The 20,668-nt window shown below is 34.1% G+C and overlaps 1 protein-coding gene across 12 annotated transcripts in view; it reads right to left on the bottom strand.

The window, feature by feature from the left end:
- Window positions 1–20,668, bottom strand: part of NEDD4L (NEDD4 like E3 ubiquitin protein ligase) — a 453,149-nt gene that overhangs the window by 204,547 nt on the left and 227,934 nt on the right. For 10 of the 12 annotated variants that reach the window (XM_074279441.1, XM_074279439.1, XM_074279442.1 and 7 more), the window contains one exon: window positions 3,116–3,197. In XM_074279441.1, the coding sequence (XP_074135542.1) occupies window positions 3,116–3,197 (82 nt within the window). Of the gene's footprint in view, window positions 1–3,111; window positions 3,198–20,668 lie in introns of all 12 variants that reach the window. The other 2 variants (XM_074279446.1, XM_074279448.1) reach the window with 1 other exon arrangement.

Below are 20,668 nucleotides of genomic sequence, written 5' to 3'. Positions count from 1 at the left end.
AAATGTAGAAAATAGCACACAAAAAAAAATTTTTAAAAATCACCCAAGACAAAACAACAAAAACCCCAACCATGTAGCCAATTGATTGAAATTCTTCCACAGACAAAACTGTATGTGGGAGTGTATTTATGAGACAGAGGATCTAAAAATAGGTTCTAGACTATTAATAGAAATCTATCACTAGAACAGAGATCATCAGGGATCTATATGGAGACATTGTGGTGAACAGAAGAAAATCATACTATTTATTAAAACAAATAATAATATATTTAACTGTCTATCCTCTATGGGAGCAATAGAATACTTGTGAAAAGGGTAGGAAGACTTGTTTTTAATAAATTTAAGCATTTGCTAATTAAAAATTAAAAACATCTAAATTTGGAGAGAATCTTTTACAAAAGAGATCATTTGTATTAATGAATTCAGGAAAATTACATAGGGTATAAAATAAAAGGTAAAAAATTAAATTACTGAATTACTAGGTTTTTAAATAAATTATATAGGCATATAACATATTATACACATCTATTTACTGTAAAACAATAGAAAACAAAAATCATTTGCCTGCTCAGCAAAATGTACATACCCAAATGTGTAAAATTCCCCAAAATGAATCATGACCATATTTCTAGTGAAGAAGTTTGTCAGTCTGATTTTTAATCTCATATGGACATGAGGATTTATACATGCACACACACACATGAATAAATATAGGTTTGAAAAGAAAATTGGTATAAAAAGATCTTTACAATTTTTTATTCAGCTTCTGATGTATGTCAGTCACACTCATGCAGGATAATCCCTACCTTTATCAACTTATTTCTTAAAGATAATATTTCATTAAAAAAAAAAAAAAAAGAAAGAAAAAGGCAAGAAATTCTCATTCTGCACCATAATATATAGAAACAAAAGATATTGTCCACACAAATGGCATACTGCGCTGGTATTAAAAATGTCCAAGACTGCCTTTTCTCCACAAATTCTACAGCTAAAGATTTAAAAAATCCCAACAGACAAAGTTGCATTATTTTTTATTGAAAAGTGTGCAGTGGCATAAAAATGAGAAAGATACACCGAGAGATACATAAAGGAGAGGCAGAAAGAGAATGAAAGGGCAAAGAGAGAGGCAGAGAGGGAGAGGGAAGAAAAATAGGGAGAAAGGGAGGGAGGAAGAGGACAAAAGGAAAGGAAGGGAGAAAGGGAGAGAGAAAGGGAAAAAACAATTTGATGGGATGTCAATCACCTAGGCCCAGGACTCCCATTTCCTTTTTAAGGATGCATGCATTCTATCAATTCCCAAGGCACAAAGGTAAATGGAAAACTCGAGAACAATAAAAATGTATAGTAAACACACAGCATGGAGGAATAACAGAGATGAAGAGAATGAAGATGAGAGAGTGATTCATCAACAGTGAAAACAGGACAGAAAATACTAACCAGGATGTTGGCAGTCGACTACCCAGGAGGCAAAGAAAGGGAAGGAGCCACCACTGCAGACGCAGGGGTGCAGGGGCAAGGAGAAGGAATTTTTTTTTTTTTTTTAAATTCCCACAGCAGAAAACACTTCTCAATACTAGAAAGCTATTGTCGCTTTTGTTTGTTTTGTTCTGTCTCTCTTAAGAGAAAGTGGGCTAGGAGAACCCTGCACTCACTCCTAGCCAGCTTCCTTCCTGCCACACTGATGGCTGAGCAAATGACAGCTAATAATGTAGGAAACAATGGCCAGCCACCAGCGTCCTCCACGGGAAGCTCCCAACTAATCAAAACATATTCTACTATTTTGAAAACAGATTTTTAATGCCAGGCACTGTGAAACAGTAGAGGCTACACAATAATCATTTTTCTTTTCACAAAATGACCTCTATGATGAGATCAGAGATGTATTTCGTGTTGCCCATGCAAACAGAAAGCCAGCATTACAGTAGCTAGGATAAGGATATTCAGCCATCAGGGAAACCCCACATCACTTAATTCAATCAAGCATGTATTGCACAAAAAACAGAACCCAAAAATTGAAAAGGGTGAAGGAAAAATAATAATATTTAAAATCATAATCAAGTGAAAATAGTATTATTATCATAAAAAAATATGGATGCTATGTTAGTTTCCTTATTTTATAAATGGAAAACATGCAAATAAACCATGTAGAACCAGAGATTCAAGTCTATTTTTCCTCTAATTACCCTTTTGTTTTATTTAGCATAAAGCTAAAATATGCATTTAAATTCTTTGACAATTGTTTTTTCCAACTCCAGCTTATTTAAAAACTATTTTAATTTAACATCTAAACTTAAAATATTTGCTATTTATATAAAATGAGGATAAACACAAATAAAGACACCTGCCTACTTTTCTTTAAAACAGACATGTCATAATTTAAGAATTAGGTTTTTCTTCTGTTTAAAAAAATGAGAGGAAACTTTTTTTCTCATTAAAAAATTACTAACACTGTTAAAACAAGTTTCTCTATTCTTTATCCACTTTAGATGCAATGTGGCATAGTGTATATTGAGCCAGGTTTGGGCTTGAGAAAAATCTAGGCTCAAATGTTAATTCTGTGTATAAAGGGCTATGTGACCAAGAACAAATCATTCATCTTTTTCAGGTCTCTAAGAATATAAATTATCAATTTGTATCAATGAAGAGACTACCTATATTGGGAATTTCCTGTTTCAGGTTCTTAAGTTAAGGCTACTGTACTGCCTTGTTTTCACCCTCTCCCCCAAAACTTAGCTCCATCTCCCAAAGGCTTTTCAATCAATAGAGAAACATTTATTAAATACTTATATGCTGCATACAAAAGAAAAAGAGTCCTTGGATTTTAAATCCTCAGTTATAAAATAAGACAGTTGAACTAGGTGGATTTTAAGCTAATCAATCACTCTTTATTATAAATTTAATATATGCCAGGCACTGTGCTAAGTATTGGCTATTTAGGATCTTAAGAAAATAATATATTAAAAAAAGGGGGGGAGAGATTAATAAGTGAGTGAACATTCAAAAAATAAAGACAATTATAACATTTTTATAGCCAGAGGCATAATCTTTACAAAACATATTGATTTCAAAGAACCTGGTGATAAATACAACTATCAATTAACAATTAATCACATACCTTTTTAATGGTTTTTGTCTGCACCAAAGCAAGCTCTCTGTTCTCATCTGCTACATACAGCGAAAGTTTTACGTATGGATCACTGAAACAGAAAATTTCAGATTTATGATTATACTTTTCTCTTACCACAGTATATATACATTTGAGAATAATTTAAATTACAGATCTCAAAGTCAATACTAATTGCTTAAGGTTCATATGAATTTTGTAAACTAGCCAATAATGAGTTTTTAATACCTACTAATACATTACTGGGGAAAAAAAAGAAAGGCATTAACCACTCTAGATTACCAAGGCCTTTAGGATTTTATAAGCAGTTGACTCAATTCAAAGTCTATATATTTAATACTTATTTGTAAGGTGCTGGAGATACAAAGAGGAGGTAAGGAGGGAAATGGAGGGAGGGAGGGGAAGAAAGAGAAGAGGAAGAGAGAGAGAGAGAGAGAGAGAGAGAGAGAGAGAGAGAGAGAGAGAGAGAGAGAGAGAGAGAAGAGGGAGAGAAGGGAGAGGGAGAAGAGGAAAAAAGGAAGAAGAGGAAAAAAGAGAGAGGGAAGAAGAGAATAAACTAGAATCTTTGACCTCAAGAGTCTTAGAATTAGAGTTGAAAGAAATGTTGGAGACCACAGAAACTACCTCCCTCTGACACATGAGGAAACTAAGACCCAGAGACAGGGAGTCATTTGCTTGACAAAATGTGTCCTCTGGCTCTGGAGCTGCTTACTGCTCTCTCTACCATACCAGCAGATAAATATTCTACTAGATGATGCAATATATATGAAAGACAGATTAGTAAACAAAACATATAAGTACAAAAGAGAGAAATAAGAACAAAGTAAATCAGGAAAGCCTTCCTGTAAGAGGTATCACTTGAGATGTACCTTGAAAAATAAGTAGTTTATCCAGCACAAACCAGAAATATATAATATTGAACCATTTTATATTCCAAATAAATTTGATTTTAAGCTTCCAGACAACAGAGAGTACACTTGTTCTTGTTATTCAATCATTTCTAGCTCTCTATGACCCATTTGGAGTTATCTTGGCAAAGATAGCAAAGTGGTTTGCCATTTCCTTCTTCAGCTCATTTTAAAGATGAGGAAACTGAGGCAAATAGTTAAGAGACTTCCTCACACTTATGCGCTAATAAGTGTCTGAGCTTGGATTTGAACTCAGGTTTTGAGCTTAGTGTTAAAGTACAAACCTCATCTAACCCTATTATTTACAGATAAGATGGAGAGGGATGAAGAAACTTGTTTCACAAACCCACAGGTGGCAAGCAGCACAGCTCAACAAGGTTCATTCTTATTGTAAAAATAAAACTCTCTTGAAGCATAAGTTTCCTTAAAATGGTAAAGACACTTTTTACACCTTTCTCCCCAATATGCATCTTTACACCCAGTGATAATGGTCCCCTGGCTGTTCCAACCACAAGATGTTCCATCTCTTAGCTCCAGGCATTTTCTTTGGCTGTTCCCCATACCTGTCCCCCATACTTTCTCCTATTGCTCTCCCTGGCTTACTTTAAATTCCAACTAAAATTTCACCTTCTTCAAGAATATTTCCCTAATCCCTTTTAATTCCAGTCCTTTCCCTTTTTAAAATTATTTCCTATTATTTTGTATATAGCTTGATATATGTGAGTGCACATACACAGGCACACATATCTAGGTTTGTTTTGTTTTGGGAGGTAAAATGTGGTTGTTCTCTCCTCCACTAGATTATAAACTCTTTCAGGGCAGAGACTCTGTTTTGTCTCTTTTTTTTTTTTTTTTTTTTTTTTGGTATCCTTAGTGCTTGGCATAATGCCTGGCATGTAGTAGGTGTTTAATAAATGTTTATTGAATTGCTTTGTTTCTAAACACATTCTAAGAGGGCAAAAGGCTATATATCAAAGTCATCTCTCACTTTACAGATTAAACGCATTAGGGAAAAGTTTATTAGATTTCCTAACATTTGGAGCTATTTCATTATCCGAGGAAATTACTTCTTGTATATAAGATTCTATGTTGGGCTTTGTGTATACAAAGATACTTACATCTAATATAAACTACTCATTTTGTAGGTAAGGATACCGCATGTATTGGGTTGTGAGATGTTCCAAGTCATATAACTACTGAGTTGCTAGTCACCCAAGTCCATCTCAATTTCGGGCTAGGATGTTTCTCAATACCTCCTAAATGACTCCAAAAAACAACTTCAGAAATTAAAAACTTGAAATATGAAACGAATTGATATGTAGATTTATTTTCCTATGGAAATAAAAGTCATACATATGCTATAATTATCTTCTCTCCACTCAAAATGCACATTTTCTACTTGCAGCTCTTTGCTGATTCTGACATTTAACATTGGTCAAAATAACCACATCTGACAGAATTTAGGGCCCACAAGAATTCCCCCTGTTACTGAGCAATTTTCTTATAATATACTACAACACCTAGAATTCGCCTAATCCTTCTCTCTGGACATTTATAATGTATCCTATATCAAAGACAAAAAGTTCCATTTACATTAACATGATGTCATACTAATAAATATGATATACTCTTTTCAGAAAATTACTTAAATTTATATTTTAAGAATAAATTAAATAATTATTTTTCATCTTTAAGTTCAAAAATCATGTTCTCCTTCTTCCTGTCCATCCCTTCCTTTCCTTCAAGGGTTAGTTCAAGGATCACTATGAAGCCTTTGAATATACCTCAAGTTCTAGCTTGTCATTTCCTTTTCCCTGGGCCCCTCTTCAAATTACTCTGTATTTATCTGTTTATGTGGTACATCTTCATAGTACAATGTGAGTTCCTTGGGTACAGGGATTTTTTTATCTTTGTATACGCAAAGTCCAGCATATAATCTTACATACAAGAAATAATTTCCTTGGGTAATGAAATAGCTCCAAATGTTAGGAAATCTTTTCCTTAAAACTTAGTCAATCTGTCTACTGTTGACTTCATTCTAACTAAATCAAAATCAAGCTTTCAAGACCCAACAAATCTAATCATTCTACATATCAGAATTTCAAATTATTGAAGTCAAATATAGTACATCTAAATCTTCTATTTTAAAAGCTAATCATTCGGAGAGAGCCATCTGCACCTAGAGAGAGGACTGTGGGGGATGAATATGGCTTACAACATAATATTTTCATTTTGTTGTTGTTTGCTTGCATTTTGTTTTCTTTCTCATTTTTTCTCTTTTTGATCTGATTTTTCTTGTGCAGTAAGATAATGGTGGAAATATATATTGAAGAATTGGATTGCTTGCCATCTAGGGAAGGATGGGGAGGGGGGAGGAAAGGGGGGAAATAGGAACATAAGATTTTGTAAGGGTGAATGGTGAAAACTCTGCATATGCTTTGAAAAATAAAAAAGCTTTATATTGAAAATGAATTGATTTAAAAATTAAAACATAAGATTTGAAAAAATAAATAAAAGCTAATCATTAACAGTTAATTAGAATGTGACTCCCTGAGAGCAGATACTTTTTTTTTACCTTTTTTAAAGCACAGCATATGCTAGGTACATAGTAAATGCATGTTGATTTATTTATTTTTTTCAGTCAATCACAGAACATGTTTACATCCCCCTCTCCATCTTTGTGCTGTTTTTATTGGAGATATATTGAGTATGCCGGTAAGTGTTAAATAATCAGCTCTGTAAAAAGCACACCATATGTTTATTATGTATTTAATCTTTCCTCCATCACTTTCTTATGTCTTAAACAATCAACAAAATAATCAACCAAGTTCTAATTTGTGTAGTGCTTGCTGATTTCTGAGGTGTAAATTCTTATACCGAAAATTTTACAATCAGCTCACTGGTACGAGTTGGCTCCAGCATAATCTCTGGATAAAGATTTGAACATAACCCTATATTTTAGATTTTAGGACAGAGATTTGGGCATACCCTCATTCATTTCTTTGTTCCCTTATTACTTTCTTTTATCATTTTTATTAAATTTCCTGAATTAAATTCTTTCCTTACAGAGTTTACCTCTCAGATATACATGTGAATAATAAATGTATGTGTATTCATTTTCATAAATGACATGATTAAAAGAAATTAAAATCATAATGTGAATTCAAGAATTCCTGGACTTAGTCTTTTCCACATTAAGTTCATAAGAAATTTGTCATTTGATGAGAACATCCAGCAACTTTCCAAATATCCTGTCTGCTCTGCACAATTCTGCCTTTCAGCCTGGATCCTTTAGTCTAAAACTTCCACTTAAATCCCCAGTTATTCATATCAGGCTACCTTGTAGTATTTTACAGCTGTTTCCCAGAAAAGCAAGGTTGGGCCACAATACCTAAGGCTATGCTTCAGTGAATCCTTTCAGTGTTTATTCTGTCCTCACAGAGCCAGATTATCTCATTTCAGTTCATCCTTTGAACATGTGTAGGGAAGAAGACTGATTTGGAATGTGGTCATAGGGCAAAGCCTTCATGGGAGTGGATGAGACTGAGTGGTTGAACCCAAATTCTAAATTTGAATTTGATATTCTGCCTGGCAGGTAGGCTGGCACAAAAGGTGCATGAATAGAATCTTTTAATGCAAGGTCACTTGGTGACAAGTAAAATGATATTTTACTTTTAACTATTTCTATATTTTTGTGAACTCTGTTTATTTTAACCTCTGTAGCTACTTGTGCTTCTAGTTTGGTGACCAGGTAGGTATCCAAAGGCAAACTATTAATCATATTATTTGCAAGATATTTTTAAAAGGAGAGGTAAGTTGTAACTCCTTTGTATAACTACCAGGTAATATTCAGAGCTACAAAGGACCTCTGTGATGATTTAATTCAATCCTCTCATTTTTAAAGATGAAAAAATCGAGATCCAAAATAAAGAAGTCCAAAATGGTGAGGTAAAATTCCCAAATATACAAAAAAAAAAAAAAAAAGAGAGAGCCTGGATTCAAATGCAAATTCCTTGACTTATCTCTGAAACCATACAGTACTCACTACTGATTGTACTTTCTAATAACATTTTACTTTTAAACTCCTTCTATACTTTTATGAACTCAATTTATTTCAATCTCTGTATCTACTTCTGTATCTTGTCTGGTTTGATGTTGGATATGTGTCCATGAGGGGAAAATGATAGTCTCCTACCAGTAAGCAATGGTTGTTTTATGCCTCATCCTACTGAAGTAATTCATACTCTGCCTATAAGGTTGGGTGGAGAGAGACAAACTGGAATACTTGTCAACAACTGCCTGTCCAATGAGGATAATTACTGTGATTAATCATTGTCTTGATGTCTGATGTTGAAATCTCCTGCCATCTCTCCTCCCTTTCAATGGCAAATTTTTAAAAATCCACCAAACAAAATAAAACAAAATTGTCTAATCTTCCCTCCATTTTTGTACTCCTTATTCAATTTTACCTAGACTATTTCTATAACTGCCCAATAAGTCTGCCTGCAGTTTTTCCCCCTTGTCAATCATTCACATATCTATTTTTCTACACTGACTTGAGAATATGAATTTGTTATCATCATTCATTACCTCTAAAAGAACCTCATTCCCCTCCTAATTTTTATTATTGTTTTTGAAAATTCCTGTCATAATTGTCTTTTAGAAAAACAGTCACTGAATGTTTTTTGAATTGAACTGAATTACAAAATTTCTTTCTACCTGAGCAAATACAAGAAAGTTCCAGCCTGATTTGCATGCTTGGTATGAATTACACTTATCCTATGAAACACAAAAATCTGAAATAATCCAAATATTGATGTCCTAGAATTGAACAAAGGGAGATGGGGGAATTTCATTCATGTGACTTCAAAATTCAGCCTTCTGAATCTCAATTTTTATTGATTCTATAGAGACAAAATCTTATGAGTCAGATGGAACAACCTAGTTTATAATGCAGAGAAACCTAGACTGGAATTAAGGCACTCTAGATAAAAATCTCAGCTCTGACATGGACAGCCCACTACTGCTCTAAAATTCAATTTTCTTATCTGTAAAATCATAGAATTGGAAGAATAATACTTCATAAACATTAAGGGGCTATATAAATTAGCTATTGATTATTTTATTGTAAAGTTTTCAAATGTCCTGTTAGATCTGACTGGCCTATTTACTCCATCTCTATCCAATTTCAAAACCAAAATTTAAAACATTCCAATAAGGGCTACTTGATGGCGCAGTGAATACAACACTAGCCTTGGAGTCAAATTCGATCTCATATACTTGTTATGGACCGTAAGCAAGTCATTTAACCCCAACTGCCTAACCTCCCCCCAAAAAAAGTCCATTAAAATAATATTAAAATGTATTTTTTGTTTGTTTACTCATTGTCTCCCTTTTTAAAAAATGTTTCTGATACATAAAATGATGGGTTTTTTCCCCCCATTCTCCTTATCTAATTGGAATGTAAGTGGTTCAAAATTGGGAACTTTGGGAGAATCACAGTAAGTCTGATTAAATTGTTGCTTAGTTGCTGAATATATACTCATTTAAAAAAAAATTAGTTCACAGATAATTTGGCACTTAATTAATCTATGATGGTAGATTTGTATCATTAGTTTTTCACTTTTTAGAGATATTATCAATTTATTAATTCCATTTATCCAAGAAGGGAAAAAAACCTCACAAGCAGAAATAAAATTCAAATTGAGAAAAAAATTACCCAGATAATCTCCAAACAAACAACACTTCCTTTGGAACTTAAAAATTAGTTCCCTGACTGATTGTATTCTTCTTTTTAAAATCCTAAACTAAAGTATGGGTAGGAATCCTATTATTTAAGTCAATGCCCTCCAAATTTGTCCAATAAAAAGGAAAATAATGTTTCAAAAGCAAGGATTACTATAGAATTTTAATCTTTTTGATTAACTGGGAGGTTGGGATGGGGAGAGAAATTTGTTTTAAATGTAGGTGAGAACAGTCATATTTCACATGATCCGAAAGTACACTTTACCTTTGTAATAGTCTTTGAAACACAGACCTTTTGCAAACATGTTTTGAATTGCTAAACTATTCATATATGTGTACACATAATAGTCCATATTTCACAACACGTCTAAGTTTTTAAAAATATCTTCCTAATAACAATACCAGAGATTGTATGATTAATTATACAGATGAGGAAACTGGAAATTATGAAAATTCAGTGATTTTTCCCAGTTTCAAAAAGCCAAAAAGTGTCAGAATTAATTAAATCTCTAAAATGAAGGCTCATTGAACTAAATAATTTTGAAACAAATTTTAACAATATCCTACAAATCAAAGTCAAGATACTTTTTAAAAAGCTTTCTATTTTTCTCCATTGTTTTATTTGCTGCCTAAAGGCTCACCTCTGCCAGAGATTCCTTCTCTCCATTTAACTGTGAATAACCTTGTCTGCTTGTCCTTGAATTCTGAGAACATATCCCATATCTAGGGATCAGAATTTGGATACAGTTCAACAAACATTTATTAAGCACCTATTACAGTATACACCAGGCTCTCTGCTAAGAAATGGGGACACACACACGTACACACACACAAAAAAAAACCTAATCAGTTCTTCTTTTGAAGCTTGCAATCTACTAATGGATACAACATGTTTATATGTAAATAAATTCAAGGTAAGTAATCTACAAAGGGAGACAACAACAAATACAGAGGCAGAAGAAAGGATGGAGGGATATGAAGAGGAATAGTGAATTCCAGACGTGGGAGACCACTTGTGTCTTATTTTCCATTAAGCTGCACTATTTAGGAACTTCTCTTTCTCGAATCTCTCCCCACTCTGCCCTGGATCCTCATTTTTTCTTTATAGCTCATTAACCTAAAATCAGTTTAATTAATCAGTCTTTATACTCTTATCTGTCTCTCTAATTGAAGGTAAACAGGAACTTCATCATGCCCCCCCTCCCCTTTTCAGCATCCTTTTGTAAGTTCTTCCCCTATTAGATTGCAAACTCCCTAAAGACAAGGATTCTCTTTTTTTCTTATTTGTAGCCTGAGAGTTTAACACAATGCCTGGCAAATGGTAGGTATTTAATACATATTTAACTATGTTATTGATTACTGGGCAGACACACAGAGAAGGACAATGAAATGTTACATTTTAAACTAGCCAAAATGAGGCTTGTTTTCACTAAAATTAAAAAGAATAATAACAGAGAACAAATAGACATGCAAAAGGTGACACAAATAAAGCAATTTTGTTACTATACAAAACATGTATACACATATTTCTTTAAAATTTGACACATTTACAATTACTTGTGTGATCCTCTTATCTTTTTATATTGAAATGTTTGCTGGTAGTTGATAATTATAAAAGATATTTGAAGGAAATATTAAAACACAAAATTTCCAAGTGAAAAAAATAATTCTTATCATTAAAAACACACGAGCTATGAATTATTCTCATTGAATAAACTATATCTTGTCATAGTCTCAGTACCATTTTATATACTTTTAGAGTTGTAAATTCTTTCAATCAATTAATCAACAAGCATTTGTGTTAGTGATAAGAGTACAAGAAAAAATAAGAGAAAAAAAAAATAAACCTGTTGCCCTCAAGGAGCTTTTGTTAATTGTAATTACTATGAATGACTCCATCTACCATCCCACCTGTAGTCCCTACTATCCTGAACCAAAACATCCCTTCTTGCTTACTTGGCTAACATCCTTTATATCTCTCAGTATTAGAAATTTAAGCTTCTTGGGAGAGGGAATCATCTTGCTTTTTGTATTTTTATCTGTAGAGCTTTGACCATGTAGTAAATACGCCAACTGCTTGTGCAACACCAAAAATTAAACAGTCCTGATTCTCATTCTAATGAAAGGATGCTGTAGGATATTCCTCAGGCCAACCTAGTGAGCTGGAAACAAGATGCATTCCAATCCTCACTGTACAAATGTGGAAACTGAGGTTCATTTGTCCTACATCACACAATGAAATTCAGAGCCAGTTTTCAACTGCAGCCTCTCCAACTCCTAGAATAAGGATTCTTTCTATACCACCAGGACTCTCAGATAGAGTTCTGGAATCTAGCATCCTGAGGCAAAGAATCTAAGAATGATCTCAGGCCAAAGGGATTTCTCTAGGTCTCTGTGTTTCCCAGGATTGAGAAACCAGAACAACTAGATTAATTTGAAAGAAGATACTTTAAAAACTGTAAAATCCTATACAAATGAGTATGTTGATATTCTTGTCTTAGATCTATATCCCATTCCCCTTGTTTATAATCTCAAACCAAAATTTTACTTTAGATTTGGAACTTCCGTGTTTTGTACTTAGTCTATCTGACATAAGTTGGTATTGAACTCTTAACACTGTCAGAAGACCACCTGGGACCCCTGGGATTCCACTGTACGACCTCTGATTTTTCTTTGAACCAGTGAGTAATAGTAGTGAAATGACTATTCCTCTCAGACTCCCAGAGATATTTGTAAGTACCATGGGGGTTATCTGCCATTTTGCTCCCAGGCTAGTTTTATGAGTATTGCTGAAAGTTTGGGAATCCCTACGTACATCTCTTTAGAGGTCAGCCAACTGCAGGTCTCAAACTACGGCAGGAAGGGTAGTGAGGTGGCACAATGAAGAGCACACTGGACTTTGAATCAGGACTAATCTTAATGGGTTCAAATCAAGCTTCACACCCTTACTTGCTGTGTGATTCTGAGCAAGTCACTTAACTCTGTTTTCCTCAGTTTCCTCATCTATAAAAATGAGTTGGAGAAGAAAATGGTAAACCACTCCAGTACCTCTGCCAAGAAAATCACAAATGGGGTCAAGAAGAGTAGGATACAATTGAACAACAACAAAGAAAAAGAAGAGTATCCTTGATATAGCCTTGCTATACTCTCAAAGTAAGGGGGCAAAACATAGATTAAGAACAAGAAATCAGATGCATAGCTTGGAGAAACAAGGGAAGAATCTCAAGAAAAGCTTGAAAAGATAAGGGGATTCACTGGAAAAAGAGTGGATATCTTCAATTAGCAAGCATAAGGAGACATCAAGCACAACAGAGACATAACGATGAATGAGTAATTGAGAATTTCAGATTTCCAACTAAGATTCATTTTAGAGACAGAAATTTCAGTAGAGTGTTGGAGCTAGAATACACATTTCAAACATTTGAGAAATAAGGGAAAAAACAGAGGCAAAAATATAGACAAGTTCTAGATTTTGACATCAAAAGAAAAGAGAGGTCAAAAGTTTGAGGCTCAAGTTAGGGATTTTTCAGAAAGAGAGTGAACTAAGCATGTTTCTAGGAAGTAGAAACAAATATTTCTTTACTACTTTTTCGACAATCTTTCTTAAATTAGAATTGTGCTTCCTCATTTTCTGATAAGGTTATATGCTACTCTGGCATATCACACATCTCCCAACTCTCTTATCAAAAATAGCACTTAAAGTTTTTGTTTCTCACTTGGAATCACTTTTTACATTTTTGGGGACTATCTTTCCCAACCACTGTCAATAAATAATTAGCAAGGAGATGATGGGTATAAGAAGCAGCAAATCAAAAACTATATAATATCTATGCTTAACATGTATTCGCATATAAAATATCTTTTCCAGGTTTTATAATAATGAAGACAAGTCCAGGAGGTTGACTAAAAAAACATGAACCAACTTGTTTTTTCTGTAGAAAAACTAGAACCTTGGAAGATCTACTGCAATAGCAGAATGAGATAACTGCTTCTAAAATGCTAAACAGTTAGGTATAAATAAGCCAACTCTGCAATGAATAATAACAAGAATAATGATTGATATACGTGTGTATACAAATGTGTGTGTGATGTATATAAAGTTTTTTTTCAGATTTGCAAAGCACTTTACATATACTATTTTATTTGTTCCTCACAACTACCCAATTAGGTATTATCTTACTGACACACCAACCTCTCACATTTTCCCAAAATGAGCAAGCTAAGTCTCAGTGATATAAAATGACTTATATATAGTCACTGTAGAGAACAAGTATAAGTAATGGACTTTGAACCCAGGTTTCTAATGACTCCAAGCCTGGCACTCTCCACCATACTATGCTAAAACAAACCTCATCAGCTACACTTAAGAACATTCCAGGAGGCACCAGAAAGTCCACAGGATTAAGTTCACATGCCTGAGGGACAAATGAAAACAAAGACAGAGCAGGATAGCTCCTTCTGAACAGATCCTCACAATAAATACCAGCTTGGGAAAAGTGAAATCATTCCTGAATATTACACCTCATTTGAAATGACACTAATTTAAGTACAAGTTTCAGAAAACTGCTGGGAGTTAAACAGGACTTAGAATCAGGTGACCAATCATGACTGGCCATTTGCAGTGAAAATGGTTTCTTAGGAGGCAAGCTGAGAAACCAAACCACCTGTGAAATCTTGAAATTCTTCAAGTTAACTTTCAGACAGACCAAAGTATTCTAATGATTATTAATCAACTTTCATGAGGTACATTATATTTACAAAGTTCTTAAGGTCTAAGCTAGTAAACAAAAAGACCACCAATTCTCCCAGTTCTAGTTAATGAATAACTACTGCCAAAGAATTTTTTTAAAGTAGTCTGAATTAAAAGAGTGCATGTTTGGGCTTCATAATATGTCTCAAGAGGAAAAATAAACAGAGTAGCAAGCATATAACACCTATGCACAGCACACAAAAACCAACATTCCTGATGTATTTAAACATCAAAACACGCTTTTAAACCCGTTATTTCAGCTGATACTTATAATTGCACAAGGAAGGTATAATGGTGGAAACTATGATTCTTTTATCCCAAATTTTCAGAGGTGGAAAGTATGGCTCAGAAAAGTTAAGTGATTTGCACAAAACTATTCCCTCCCCTCCCCTCCCCCCATAGGAAGAATATGCTTGTAATTGCTTTTCTAGTATAAGAAATGAATTTTCAGTGGCCCATATACCCTACAGGTGTTTGTTTTCCATGTGACCATCTATTTAAAAAAATGAATTCACAGAGAATTTGGATGTAGGAATAAGAAGTTTCCCCTCTTCAACCTTATTCACATTTGCAAGTTCTTTGATTTTCCGGGAATAAGTGGATGAGTTTACAACCTCTTCCTTCCACATTTATAACAATTTAAGAGTCTTCATGATTCCTGACTCAGTGGGGAAAACAATTATACCTTGTCTAGGCCAAAAGTTAAATTTGGATATACCCTGCCACATTTTGATACAGAATCATCTTCTTTTAGCTGCAGTGGTTTTTAAGGGACTGACTGGTTGCTGTACCTCACCATGACACTCAGAACTGAAGACTATTGGATGTACTTTATCCAAATGAGTGTTTTAACAATAGCTGCAAAAATTAGAGTCTCATTTATTTTTCCTAACTTCCATTTTGTTTAATTTTTGCTGATTAATCAATATTGCATTTTGAAAAGAATAGTAATACATATGGCATCTAGAGGTAGCCAGCTGGCTAGATTGACCACTGAATTTTGAGGTAAAAAGACCTGATTTAAAATCAGCCTCAGACAATCTCTAGCTGCATGATACTGGGTAATTCATTTAATGTATCTCAGTTTCCTCACGTGAGGATCAAATGAGATGATATTTGTAAAGTGGTCTGCAACCTATAAATTGAGTTGTATATATACATACATACATACATATATGTATGTATGTAAAACTAGCCATTATTATCATCATAATTATCGTCCAAATTATTCCCTCCCTCAAGCTCATACTGTATACCTTAAACAATTCAAAAATCAAATGTTAACCTGTTTTTTTTTCTTGTGAAGAACTATAGGCCCTGATTACTCTTTTCATAACTGTAACTAATTCTTTAGCTTTAATATCCTCTCTTCCTTCTGTCATCTGACTCCTATCTACCTATCCTCCTGGGCGCAGCTTGGATGTTTCCTCCTCTGGATAATATTCCTTCATACATTACTTTGAAGTCATTTTTCCTTCCTCTGTACTCCCATAAAAATCACTATTCATACCAGTTATCTAGCACTAATCATATACTAAACTTTATACAATTTAATGGCCAATTTTTTTATTTTATTCATGTAAAGATAGTTTTCACATTTCACATTCACTTTTGCAAAACCTTGTGTTCCAAATTTTTCTTCCTTCCTCCCCTCTCCCCAAGAGAGTAAGCAATCTTATACAGCACAAATGTAGTTACAAAATTGCTATATGAGTTTATATTTGGAGCTTTAAAGAGGTTCCTTAAAGAGAAGCCAAATAAGAAATTCAAAATGATAGGGGAGAAAACACAATAAAAACAAACTTCTTGCTTTAAGCTGTAGGAGAAGCTGTTGTTTGTCCTTCATTCTTGAAAAGGACTATGACATCAGAGAGTTGATGCCATATCATGTAAGTAAATTGAATTTAAGTGAGGGAGGGCTGGGCAAGGTCACCTGCTTCACTTTCCCCACCAGAGTCATCTAGGGTCCAGGGGCCAGATGTAAATCAGAATGACTGAAGAGGGAGAAACAGTGCACTGGCTACCAAGGATGTCACCATATCCAAAAAAAAAAAAAAAAAAAAAAAGAATTGACATATAAACATTAGAGGTGATGGCAAGAAAAAAAAAAATCTAAATGCATGATGCTATACTGGCTGAGACAATTTGGAGCCAAGTGGATAAATAGAATACAGAGTCCTCTGAACAACTTAGCAAAGATAAGAAGTTATGAAGGACTGATGCTCACATGGGTTTCTAATGGAGGAGGGAAAGAAGGATGATGACTACTTTCATTTTGTTAGTTTGAATCATGTCCTTTGATTCCTTCTGCCTCCTTTGGGCAGCTAAGTGGCATAGTGAATACAGAGCCTGGCTCATCTTCCTGAGTTCAAATCTGGCCACAAACACTTCTTCGATGTGTGACCCTGTGACTTCCTAAATGTGTAAGCCAGTCACCTAACTGTTTGCCTCAGTTTCCTCATCTGAAAAAGGATCTGGCGAACCACTCCAGTATTTTTGCCAAGAAAACCCAAGTGGTATCATGAAGAATCAGATGTGACTGAAAAATAACAAATCTGTCTGTTTGAAAATTCCCATATTTCATTGTTTTTAAGATTCTCTTTGAAATTGGGCAAGAGAAGGGAAAGAATACAAAACTGAATCTCAATTTGCCCTTCTTAAAAAGGTCTGGTTAGAGAAGGAGATGGAAACTTTTGGCTAAACTGAAGTTTTTGGATTATGGACAGTTGTTCATTTTATCCACACTCTGCCTGTCCCTGTTACGGAAGATTATGGAATTGTATCAAGGATATTCTGAAGCAGAAATCCAGAGGATATGGCACAGCAGGAAGCAGCTGGGAAACAAGGGACTGACACAAACTGGACTAATATAAAATAATCAGCGGTTACTTTTGATTGAAGTCTTTAGAAGAAATGTGGCAAAAAGTGCTAGGTTTTTAGGGGAAGAATACATCCAGGAGAATTTAGATAATATAGAAACAAAGAATATCAATAAAACTTTTTTTTTAAACTTACAACTGCAAATCAAGAAACATTACCCATCCTTGAAGAGCAAAAGAACATGAGAAGAATTGTCCTTTCACACTTGGGTCCTTTCAGTCACAGTTGGACAGACAGAAATGTTGTCATCTTTAATCCTCAAAAAGTAATCTTTACAGTAAAACTGAGATATGAATGTAGAAAGTCTTTCTTGAAGTGTGAGAGATGATATTTTGCCTCAAAAAAGTAGAGGTAACAAAAAGAGGACTCACTCTAGTAAACTTAAAACAATCACAAAACTTTGGAGTTGAAGAAATCTTAGAAATCATAAAGTCCAATGTGGAAATATGTTTGCCATGCCTGTACACGTACAACTTATATAAGATTGCTTACTGTTTTGGGAGAGGGGAGAGAGGAAAGGGAGGGAGGAAAAAAAATTTGAAATTCAAAATCTTATAAAAATGAAAATTGACAATTATTTTTACACGTGGAAAAAAGCAAAATGCTATAAGTGAGGGGAAATAATGAAAATAGCTATGTCAAAAATTATAAACTTTTGAATAATTTGAAAATAATATGAAAATTCAAAAAATTATTTTTCATTTTTAATACACATTGCTTTGCTAATCATGTTGAGAGAGAAAAATCAGAGCAAAAGCGAAAAACCATAAGAGAAATTTTAAAAACAGAAAAAAGAAGTGAACATAGCATGTGCTGATTTATTTTCAGTCTCCTTAATTCTTTTTCTGGATACTGATGACATTTTCTGTCTAACGTCTATTGGGATTGCTTTGGATCATTGAACTGCTGAGAAGGACCAAGCCTTGCACAGCTGATCATCACACATTCTTGCTGTTATTGGGTACAATGTATTCCTGGTTCTGCTTGTTTTACTCAGCATCAGTTCATGTTAATCTTTCCAGGCTTTTCTAAAATCAGCTTGTTCATCATTTATTATAGAACAATAACATTCCATTATCTTCATATACCACAATTTGTTCAGCCATTCCCCAATTGATGGTCATCTACTCATTTTCCAATTCTTTGCTGAGCTGCTACAAACATTTTTGCACATATGAATCCTTTTTCTTCCTTTATGATTTCCTTGAGATACAGACCATTTATGGCACTGCTGGGTCAAAGGGAATGCACACTTTTCAAGTCCTTTAGGCATAGTTCCAAATTGCTCTCTAGAAGGTTGGACCATTTCACAACTCCACCAACAATGCTTTAGTGCAAAAAAATTTTTATTGTCCTCATGCACCCTGATTATGGAGACTGGCAGAAGCTTTTCAAAACATTGCCAATTGTTCCTATTTTATTTTGACAATGTCAAAAATTATCTGGAATATACCGCCATTTTCTGAAAATTTGAAGTGACCAGTAGGTATGAAGCATGATTCATAAAACAACTTGTATAACTATAATTATACAAGTAGTAGGTAGGAAATATCTCACAGAAGATAAGTAGGAAATATCTCATACATCACCTTACAAGTAGTTAGAGGGTAGCATACTTCATGCTTAAATCTCAGCTTAGATGAAAACAAGACAGAAAGCACTGGATGTCAAATCAGAGTACTTCAGTTTGAGTCCTGCCTACATATTTTAATAACAATGTCACTTTGAACAAACTGTAAAATGGGGACAACCTACCTCATAGTTATTACAAGGAAAGCATTATGTAAAAGATTCAAAATTTTTACAGAGGGCTAAGTGACCAAAATTTTATATAAATGTCAGAGATTACATACAATTCTACCTCAGAAAAGTTTGGCTTAGATTCCATGTAGAGTAGGAAGAAGGTAGCAGATAACATTAAGAAATACATGTATGTACTATGCATATGATTAGGTGTATCCATAATAAAAAGCAATTCCATGTTTAAAAAAAAAAAAAGGAAGGAGAGAAGCAGAGAGGAAGGGAAGGGGGGAGGGAATGAAGAAGGGAGGGAGGGAAGGCAGTAAGGGAGAGATTGAGGGAGTGAAGAGGGAGTGAAGAGGGAGGGAAGGAGGGAAGAAAGGAAGGGAGAAAGGGAGGAAGGGAGGGAGGGAGGAAGGAAGGAAGGAAGGGAGTCCTATGGGCTCACTAGAAATTACCATTACAGGTGGTCCCTGGAAGGCCTTTTAAACAGCTCAAAGAGGAAACATTAACCTCAACAGCAGTATGTTGTCTATCAAAGATACATTGGTTTAATAAGTGTAATAAGTTTTAGAATATTTAAGAACATAATGACAATATAGTGTGCAAATCTTTTTAACGCTGGTGCAGAGTGAAATAGTCTGATGCAATCCACTGTGATTAACCCTAACAATAATATCTTCATACAAGTTCCATTGGAACATTATGACTAGCCAATAAAGTATTTGCTGTGGATAAAGGATTACATGAAAAATAGAGGAATTAAAAATATCAATGAATTACCAAGTCCACATTTCTACTCTCTATTAAAATCAAGAAAAGGTAGCACTTTCCTAATAAGTAAAGGTGTAATAGTATCTTTCCCAAAAATAAAGATAAAAAGTCTCACCTCTCAATATAGAAATACAGTTACTTTTATTAAGCTTTTTAGAATGGCTGAAGATATCAAGTTTTATCATCACTGTTACATTGTATTTAAAAACAATGTTCTCAGAACAGTATGAGACTGTGTTGTGCTCAGTAATATAGGCACATTTCTCAAGTGAGTCATCTTTTAAGCTAAATTGAATAGATATTTTTTGGCTAAAAAGCAGATTATAAGCAATGATGGGTCCTTCCCTTCAGGACAGCTTAGAAACAACTGGGTTTTCCCCAGATTTGTACAATCTATTGATTATCATGATGAGGTATCAAAACCTTCACCTGAATCTCATAGTATTTGTCTTGTGTTCATTAACTCTTAAATCTAACAAGAGATAAAGATGTGCATAACATCATAAAATTGACTCTGGTATGTATTTACTTGAATGTCAAGATGCCATCTTCATCTTCTTAAATGTGAAGATAACCTCTTTATCTTCTGATAAACCTTAGATGTCTTCAGAACATAGATCTAGCTACTGCAAGTCCTTTCTCTTGGAACATCCACGGACCAAAGTTTTGAAAGCCACATAGAGCATGCTAATTAAATATGTGAAAACCAAAAAAAGTTTGCTCCATAGTATTTACAGCAAATGTCTT

This window comes from Sminthopsis crassicaudata, chromosome 1 (assembly GCF_048593235.1).
Source record: "Sminthopsis crassicaudata isolate SCR6 chromosome 1, ASM4859323v1, whole genome shotgun sequence".
Taxonomy (NCBI): domain Eukaryota; kingdom Metazoa; phylum Chordata; class Mammalia; order Dasyuromorphia; family Dasyuridae; genus Sminthopsis; species Sminthopsis crassicaudata.
The sequence above is the reverse complement of the archived record's forward strand: the minus strand, read 5'-3'. Positions and strand labels throughout refer to the sequence as shown.